The sequence below is a fragment of the Amblyomma mixtum genome, chromosome 10 (assembly GCF_055824585.1).
Source record: "Amblyomma mixtum isolate Tamu chromosome 10, ASM5582458v1, whole genome shotgun sequence".
NCBI lineage: Eukaryota > Metazoa > Arthropoda > Arachnida > Ixodida > Ixodidae > Amblyomma > Amblyomma mixtum.
The window spans coordinates 30001569-30011348 of NC_143021.1; the positions used below are offsets into that span (position 1 = coordinate 30001569).

General features: G+C 55.3%; 1 protein-coding gene across 1 annotated transcript; it reads left to right on the forward strand.

Annotated features, from left to right (window-relative positions):
- Positions 1-3435: 3435 nt before the first annotated feature.
- LOC149325501 (uncharacterized) lies at positions 3436-4861 on the forward strand. The gene has a single exon (XM_089564310.1). The coding sequence runs from the start codon at positions 3509-3511 to the stop codon at positions 4859-4861; it is 1353 nt and encodes a 450-aa protein (XP_089420436.1). The 5' UTR covers positions 3436-3508.
- The last annotated feature ends 4919 nt before the right edge of the window (positions 4862-9780 follow it).

Sequence of the window (9780 nt, forward strand, 5' to 3'; positions counted from 1 at the left end):
GTTTAATGTATGCGAACCATATTGTACTGTTAGCGCGTAGCCGGGTATATTTGAAAACTCTTGTCAATTGTGGAGATCAAGGAGACGCTCTAGGTTTCATTTTTGTAGTAATCAAGTCAGGGGGGATGATTTTCAGTGATACAACTGATGAGGTGCTTACAGTACAATGCCATTAAACACCCAAAGTGGCCAAACACAAATATCTCGAGGTATGGGTAAACGAGGTACAGGTATACACGGGAAAGCACAAACAGTGTGTTAAGGTTTGGTTTGGTTTGGTTTGGTTTGTTGGGGTTTAACGTCCCGAAGCAACTCAGGCTATGAGGGAAGCCGTAGTGTAGGGCTCCGGAAATTTCGACCACCTGGGGTTCTTTTAACGTGCACTGACATCGCACAGCACCCGGGCCTCTCGAATTTCGCCTTCATCGAAATTCAGCCGCCGCGGCCGGGATCGAACCCGCGTCTTTCGGGCCAGCAGCCGAGCGCTATAACCACTGAGCCACCGCGACGGGGCAGTCTTTAAATGCAAAAGGGCAAAAGTGATGCTGCAGTAATGAAACATAGGGCATTATGAGGGTACAACAAGTATAAAGTGCTGAGAGGTATTTGGGAGGGGATAATGGTGCCGGCCGCTTACTTTCGACAATGTGGTTTCGTGCTTAAGGGCAGATGTTCAGCCGAGATTAGAACTAAATCGGAGAGCTGTTGGAAGGCTAGCACAATATGCCCAAGGCAAAGCCATAGACGAGGCCGTACAAGGGTATAGGGCTGGCCATCTTTCGATGCAAGGGCAGCTCAGAGTGAAATAGCCTACGAAGAGCGCCTGAGGAAACTGGACTATAACTGGTGGGCAGCTCAGGTATTTAAATACTTCTAGACAAAGCACATTGACCCAAAGCTTCAGAAAATAATAGGAAACTCACGAGTAAGTAAGGAATACACAAGGATTGAGAAATAAGGAGCTTTAATCAACTGATATAAACGCCGAAATTAAAACTGGATTTATTCAAGAGAAAAGGAACAGAATGTCGAACTACATCAAGATTGGTAAAGGCATGTCAAGAAGGAATCGTTCTATGATAGCTATTGTTCAAGGTGCCTTAGAATGCACCGCTACACCAAGAAACTTAAAGGGGCCCAGAAACACAATCTTAGTTAACTGTTTTGCCTGTTGATTGCATACAGTGAGTTATAATGGTGCTAATAGCGTCGGTAATACCGCGTACATTTCGTTTTTTAATATTTTAATGTCCTCCCAAAAACAACTTCATGGCTCTGATGGTGTCGCCACTCAGTGGCGGGTTTTTAGCAGCGGATATGACATCACCTGGCGCGAGCTTGATAATCGGACAAACAGTAAATATACTGCAAATTGTGTGAATAAATAGAGACACATTTTGTCACCTGTCTGCGTTTTATATTAGATCAACAAAAACAATTTGTTTGTCTTAGATAAAAGCCCTGCAAAGCAAGTAAAATAAAAATACACCACCAGGGGCGCTCTGGCATGGAAACAACGCTGCCAGTCTCAGCAAGAACGAGTTAGAGAGCAGGCAACCATGGAGTACAAACTTCCGCGACGTGCTTTGGCTGGCTGTTTTGATTGGTTGCGCCAGGTTCCGTCATTGGGAGAGCGAAATAGGAGTGGGAAGCCCCGCCAAAATCGAGTTGAGGGCGGCGTTTTGTTTGCTTGTATTTTGAAATTTCTTCTCTGAATAACTCCCGTTCCTGTGCATCGATTCCTGTAATTCTTTTTAAGTCAGCATCTGTGCGACATAAAGAACCCACCTGAAGTATAGCCGGTATTCCCCCAGGCAGTGTTTCGCAGCCCCTTTAACGAAGGTGACATGTGCTTGTTGTGGTAAATGTGCAGAAACAACTGAACATATCTTGCTCGAATGTGATGGCATCTATTCGGATGCCTCGAACGATTATCGAAGTGTATTTAGGCGTCGCACTTCCAGAATAAACTTCAGGGGACAAGGCTTCCGCATGGAAGCTGAAACGTTTTCTTTTGACGCAAACCTTTGGCCGCCGTCTTCTTTTGAAGCGAAAAGCTTCACTACGCCAGTTAACACGCGCTTTGCGTGAGCCGGCGTATGGTGGCTAAGCCGGCGTATGTCGGAGCACGAGTGACGTCACGCACGGCGCAGGCATTTGCGCATGTGTGCCGCCCTTCTCCTCCTCGCCACCGTTTGACCTTTCGCCGCAGCCGTGCGCAGTGCGAATTTGAAAGACGGGGTATATAAGGCGCGCTTGCCCATAGAAGAGGCGCACGCTGCCACGCGCAGCTTTTCGCTTCGAGATATCCAGGCTTAACCTTAGCCGTTTTTTTTTTGTTGAAAATCGATTACATACTATCCGACCAGACGAGATTCCGTCAAACCTTAGATTTCATTTCTTTCAGGTATTCGTTGATGCTTAAAATCATTAACTGCCTGTAGCTAGCTGATGTGCTCTTCCGAGACGATGGAATAGTGCTTTAAGTTTTTAATTTTCATTTTTTTAGGCATACCATTCGTTTTGCCTGCCTATGTTCTCCATCATGCTTAGCAATACGTCCCGTGATTTACATAGCAAGGCGACGTCATAAACTAATAGGAGATTATCAAGGCATCATCCATTTACTCTTTCCCCAGCTCTTTCGAATCCAAATTTCTTAGTGCCTATTCCAAACACGCAGTGAATAGCCCTGGAGGGATCGCATCTTTCTGCCAGACACCCTGCTAGTTCTTTTAATAAAAAAATTGCGCCTCTCCCGTAATCGAGAGTAGAGTAAGCATGAAATGTTTACGGGCCTAACACAGGCTCCATTGCTCGGCTTAAGCAGCTGTGACTGTGGCGGCATTGAAATCCAGGATGATACAGAAGCGTACGCGGACACGACGAGACGCAGGCCTGACAAGAATGTATATGCAGCGCGTTCGAATACTCCGCGAGCGTGTATACATCTGCTTGCCAGAGGGGGAAAGGGCTTGAAGGCCAAGCGGCCGGTCTTTTACATGCGTGAGTGTGGGACCGCAGCGCCATCCTTGGGGAGGGAGCGAAAGTTTTCCGCCGAAAGCCCTTCTCGCCCTCATTCTCTAAGTGGCCTTCTCTCGAAGCCCCTAACAGATCACGTATGACAACGAAGTGTATTGTGGCATGTATGTGCTTTTTCCACGCGTTATTAGAAATCGGAAATTATAATTCTGTGCATTATCAAATGCACAGCTCGACTGATATCTTGATAAACATTGAGAAGACACTGGCAGCAGTTATTTTTTGTGACTCGTTTGAAGAGCAACCGGCGCTTGTATGCCGGTCCCGTAGGAAGGCTTAGAGAGTCTCGTTGAATCTCGTTACGTCTCGTACGGTGCCCGGATGCCGTTACGCTGCCCGTCGAGCCAGCGGATCATCGATCTTTTCCTGTCCAGGCGGGCCCCCGGATCGAGCGTCCCGGAGGTCCTGCCTGCCGTCCTGCTGCCCGGCGCCGCGCTCCTGCCGTGGTGACCCGGGCCCCGTCGCGATGGAGAGTCCCTGCCCTGCAGTGCGCCCCACAAAGGCGCAATGCTTTTTGTTTACTGTGCCGGAACCTGTTCCGGCCGATCGCCTCATCGACCTGCTCGAGGAGGGGCTCGGATTCGGGGGGCTGACATATTTGCAGCACCTTGGTGGTTTACGTTTCCTGGCGGCCGTGGCTTCCATGGCGCAGGCAGCGAAAATGGTGGCGTTGGGCTCGCTACTCATCGCCGGAAAGGAGGTGCCACTGGAGCAGATGGGGGTTCCAGTGGTGCACGTGACGGTTTTCCGTCTCCCCCCGTGCGTCAGCGACGAGGACCTCGCCGCGGCGTTCCAACCGTACGGGAAGGTGCGCGCCATCACCGAGGTCGCCTTCCAGTCCAGGAACCGCATCGGTAACGGGACGCGCCTGGTGAAGCTCGAGATGACCCGGGGTCCGCCGAACTTCCTGACGGTGGCCGGTGTTCGAGCCATGATTGAATACCGAGGCATGAAACGCGTCTGTTCCCGGTGCGGCGCCGAGGGCCACTTCGGCGCTACGTGTAAGGCGGTGCGCTGCGGCCGGTGCGGCGCGTACGCACACATCGGCGCCAACTGCAAGCCGGTATGCAAGAGGTGCGGAGGCGACCACCCGTCCTCCGACTGCGTCGTGCCGCGGTCCTACGCGGCGGCCGCGGCTGCTGCGGCAGCCAGACCTTCCCAGGAGCCTGGTGTGCAACCCGGGCCGAAGGCGACACCTGAGGGGGCTGGCGCCGGTTCGAGCGGCGCGGCACAGGAGGCGGCGGCGAGCCCTCTCGAGGGGGCTGACGTGCGGGACGACGCCGCGACCAAGCCCGATGACGACCAGGCGGGCACGGAGACGGCGGGCACCTCGTCCGGCGAATCCGCGACGGAGCTGTCCACGGGCAACTCCGACGTCGCGGAATCGACCTCGTCCGAGTCTGACGACTCGCAGGGCGAGTCCTCTTTTGTGGAACCTCCGAGTTTGGAGGTTTCGCTGCTTGACGCGCCCACGGCGGCGCAGCACGTGGGCACGGGCACGGACACCACGTCGCCTGGCTCGCCCTCCCCCAGTGACGCCCTGCACACTCCCGTGAAGGACGCCCCGAGCAGCGACGGCTCAAGCGAGTCGCGACCGAAGCCGCCGCACATCCCGGTCGCCCTGCCGCGGCAGGGCCCGTGCGCAGCTAAGTTGGTGCGGGGGGCGCGCAAGGCTCTCGAGCTCGACGACCCCAAGCGCCAGCTCTCCTCGTCGTCGGACGGCGGCGCGACCTGCTCTTCGGCCACCCAGGCGCCGAAGAAGAAACCGAGGACGGCAGACGGCGACGGCGTCCACATGGACGTCGAGGGAAACGAATAGTTTCCGCCATGGCGCCTCCTCGCCGGACTTCAGGCCCTGCTGGGCCTTTTCCTCCTCCCCTCCCTGCTCGGCGGCCGCCCGAGCGCCGTTCTTTCGACGCTCTACGGCGCCGTTATCTTTTCGGCGCGCTGGCTCCGTCGGCGCGTTTGGCGAACGATGGACGGTGTTTGCGCGGTGGAGTGTGTTGGTGCGTGTGTGACTGTGTGTTGCTGCCGCAGCCGCGCGCATCGGCCGGACCTTTCCACCGCGCAACCATTAGCACCGCTTGGCATCGTCGTCCCGCCGCCGCGGGGCCGCCAGCCAGGACGCCAGCAGGGACCCGGGACGCCTCCCAAGCGCTTCGACGCCCCCCCAGCGCCGGTGTATCAACGCACTCGCAGACTCTATCCGCAGAACTGTACTGTGAGTCCGTCAGCGTTTTATTTTGTTTACTTGTTTCGTTGTTTATTTTTGTTACATTGCTTCCTTTATTTTCATGATGGCTGTTTTTCGTTTCCCCTCCTTTAACGCGCAGGGTTTTCGCTCTCCCGATAAGCAACGGGAGGTGCTTCACCTTGCGCGTTCGTACCAAATTGATGTTTTGTTTTTGCAGGAGTGTAATTTTCGCACCCCTGCAGACGTTATTTCTTTCCGTTCACGCTTTCATGTCGATGCTTTCTTTTCCTTGACGGACTCACGGTCTTGCGGTGTGGGCGTTGCTTTCCTCACGCCGGCTTTCCGCGCAGGTGCGCATTGTACCTTTGGTTACGATGGTCGAGTACTGGTTGTGGACATTTTCCTCGACGGGCGGAGGACTCGCTTTGTAAACCTGTACGCGCCTGTCACGCGATCTCTGACAGGCGAGTTTTTCCGCTCTCTTACATCCCACCTGCTTGAATCCGTGTCATATGTCCTGCTGGGCGATTTTAATTGCGTCCTAGACTCGTGGCGTGACATTCAGGGCCCCGGTCAAGGTGCGTCCAATTATTACGCCAAGGAGCTAGGCAAACTGGTTCGCCAGCTGCACCTTACGGACGCGTGGGTCGAACTGCACGGGAACCTTTTCGTGGCCACACGTGCTAGGGGCCGTAGCGCCAGTCGAATCGACCGGGTGTACCTACCTCCAGCCCTCGTGCCGCAACTAGTATCCTGCGAGGTAGTGCCATTTCCACCAGGCGCCCGAGCACTCAGCGACCACTTACCTGTCGCGGTATCCTTGAGGTGCGCTTCGGGCCGAATTGCGACGTTCTCTACTTGGAGAATGGACATCTCACTCTTGGTGGACGACCAGAGCATTCGCGACATCCGTGCAGATTTGGTGGACTCTGTTGCCCTCTTTGAGTTCAGTCCCTTGATTTGGGACGCCCTGAAAACACGATGGCGAGAAGTTCTCATTCGGGCTGGCAGAGCAAAGCACGCGCGGAAGACTGCGGCGCTCAACGACGTGCTACGCCGCATGCGTATCGTGAAGCAAGGGGGTGAGCTCACCTTTGCGATGCGAGAGTACCTGGACACTCTTCGCGTCCGGTACCACCGCATCCTGGAAGAGGGGTCCCAGGCCTCCTGTACCGCAGCGAATCTCCGCATGCCGTCGCAGGAACGCGCTGACCTCTTTCACGCGAACAGCTGCCGCCACAAGAGCGACCGACCGGCCCGTATTGGAAGCGTAACTATGCCAGATGGCACGATTTCCGAGCAGGTCCAAGACATCGAGCACGTCTTCCGTGATCACTTTGCCCATCTCTTTGCGTCGCAAGGCCTGTGCGAGTGGGATGGGTTTGACGCTGCTGTAGACGCCTTTTGCGCCGCCCTTCCCCACGCGCCCGACGACGTGGAATCGGCTCTTTGCGCTCGCGCCACGCGGGAGGAGGTCTACGCAGTCTTAAGCGACATGAATCGCGCCTCCGCACCCGGACCAGATGGTCTAGTCTCCGGGTTTTACTACACCTTCTTTGATGTGCTCGGGGACTTCCTCACGCATTTGGTGAACGCCTTCCTCGAGGAAGGAGCTAACCCACCGTCTTTCGGTGCGGGCCGAATCGTGTTGATACCAAAGCAGGGAACAACGTCGTCATGCCCGGCGGCGTGGCGGCCGATAACCCTGCTCAATACTGACTACAAACTGGTCGCCTCGATTCTCGTCGCTCGCTTGCGTCTTCTTTTGCCAAACCTCGTTAGCCCCTTCCAGGCTTGCGCTGTTCCTGGCCGTTCGGTCTTTGCGTCGCTCACGCTCACGCGCGATGTGTTCGCATACGCACACGCGAAAGGGACTAGCGGGGTTTTTGTTTCCTTAGACCAAGCTAAGGTCTTTGATAGAGTAGAGCATCGCTACTTATACTCCGTTTTGCGGTGCTTTGGGCTGCCTGCCAGCTTCATTGAGCGCATCAAATTGTTGTACTCGGGCCTCACGGCCGAACTCTTGGTGAACGGGTCCGTCACCGCTCCGTTCCCCGTAACACGTGGCGTGCGCCAGGGATGCCCTCTTTCTCCAGCTCTGTTCGTCCTGTCTTTGGACCCCCTGCTGCGCAGCGTCGCCTCCAACGAACGCATCCGCGGCTTTCCATTGACAGGACAGGAAACAATCGTCGTCTCGGCCTATGCCGACGATATTTCAATCTTCGTCCGACACACCCGGAGTTTTGAGGCCTTCCTGGCCGTATTTACTACTTACGCGGCGCTGTCTGGTGCCGAGCTCAACGGCAGCAAGAGCAGGGCGCTTCGTTTTGGGACCTTCAGCGATCCCCTCCCGGTGCCCATTCCTTTCGTGGACGGGCTCCGAGTGCTAGGAGTCCTTTTTGAGCAGAGCGGTGTGTCGTCCCGGACATGGGATGAAGTTGTTGCGCGCACGACGAGCGCGCTAAGGATGGCAGCGCAGTTCGGCCTCTCCATGGAGGCCAGGGAGTGCGTCATCAAGGGCCGCGCGTGCGCCTTTGCCCACTATGTGGCCCGCGTAGCAGTGATGCCGCGTCGTACGGCGGGTCGGCTCGCGTCCCTTGTGGGCGCCTTTGTCTGGGACGGTGGCACGGCGCAGGTCGCTCGACGCCTTTGCCAGCTGCCGCCTTCTAGAGAAGGACTCGGGCTGCCCTGTGAAGCCACCATGGCGCGTGCGCTCAGCGCCAAGCTCGTAACCACGCTGGTGGAGAGCGACGCATACCTTGGGCGTTCGCTCATGTTTTATTGGATGAGCACAGTGCGGCGCTTCTTCACCACTGAGCGCCATATAGGTCCACAGGCCGAGAGGCCTCTACGCTTCTATAGAGCGGCTGCTGGTTTTAGGCAGTCTGTTTGTACTGACTTGCCAGGAGTCGACCTGACTGAGACGCCCGCGTCTCGGCTGAGCGAGATGATCGCGTGCGTGCGCCTTGGCGCCGACGACCAGCGGCGCACCGCGGTACGCAAGTGGCGCACGTGGTGCACAAGTCGTCTCCCTCCGCAGGTCCGCGACTTTGAGTGGAGGAGGAGATGGAGAGTCCTCCCCACGCGCGAACGCCTCTTATCATGGGGCCTTGTGCCCAACGACCAGTGCGCGCAATGTGGAGCGCGAGAGACAGCGCGACACACTTTCTTTGAGTGCCGTGTTGCCCGGATAATGTGGTGGCAGGTGTATCGGATGTTTTCAGTTCGTGCCGGGCCAGGCATCCGGCAACCACGGGATTATTTTGGCAAACTAGTGTTTATGTCCGCTATGTTTGTTTTGTGGCGTCGCCGCTGTCTGGCCGAAGCCCGGCGTCAACCGGCGACGGCTATGTACCCCGCGTTGCAGAGCCTGCGTCTCCTTATCTGGCAATACCTGTCTGAAAGGCTTGCAGCGGATGGGGAGGCGCGGTTTCTGCGACGGTGGCACACACGCTTCTTTGTCGTGCACGAAGGTCGGCTGGTTATGCCGGCGCTGCGGTATTAGCCGGGCCGACCCCCCCCCCCCCCCCCCCCCCTCTCTTTACCGACTATGCTGGTTTGTTCGAGGATGGTGGTGTATAATTTTGAAAGGGCCAATCACCCTGAGAAAGATCCTCCCCCCCCCCCGTGCTTCGTTGCTACGGGAGGCTGATTCTTCTTTGTCCAGTGTTCGTTCTATGCACTATAGGCTGTAATTTGTGATATGTACGGTGTGTTAAAATAAGGTCATGGTGTTTCTGGGTGGCCACCCACTTTGTATACATTTGTTTTGCCCTCAGTCATGAGTGTGTTTCTAATGTTTTGTTTGTTTGCACTGTTGAATAAACTTCCCTTTTATTCAGAGCCCGGATGAGTGGATTTCAGTGCCCGGATGATGGCTCTCGGTCTCGGCGTGACGTCACCACAATGCCGACAACGGGAGCTAAAAGCATTTCATGCTTAATACTTGTTTACAAGCAACAGGAAGTACCACTGCATTTGCTGGCTCTGGGACATTTTTCGGCACATTATTTTTGTAATTTCCAATAAAGAAGAGGAAATGTGCTTGGAGAGGGCATGCAATGCAAAGGCAGATAACCGCTGATTCTTAAGGGTAACAGACTGAAGTCTATGAGAAGACAAAACGAGCCGGGGGGGGGAGGGGGGGAAAGATAGTTGGGCGGAGGAGATTAAGACCATTGCCGGAATACGATGGCCGCAGCTGGCAAAGGACAGGGTGAACTCGAATGACATCGGTGAGGTATTTGCCCTGCAGTGGCCGTAGTCATGCTGATGTTGATGTGCGTTACGAAACAATATTACTCATTGTTTTTTTGTAATTTTCGATATGTAGTACGAAATAATGACAGATGCCCTACCTGCCGCACCCGATTTGTGTTACGGATTAAATACGGCATATTATTATGCCCTACCCACTAGTCTCCCAACCCACAGCTAACTGTACTCACTCCGGCTCCGCTGCCTCCGATTTATGCTCAGACTGTTACTGTAAGCGAAACTTTACGCGAAGCTCTTGCTCATGGGCCGCGTCGTGCTAGACCACG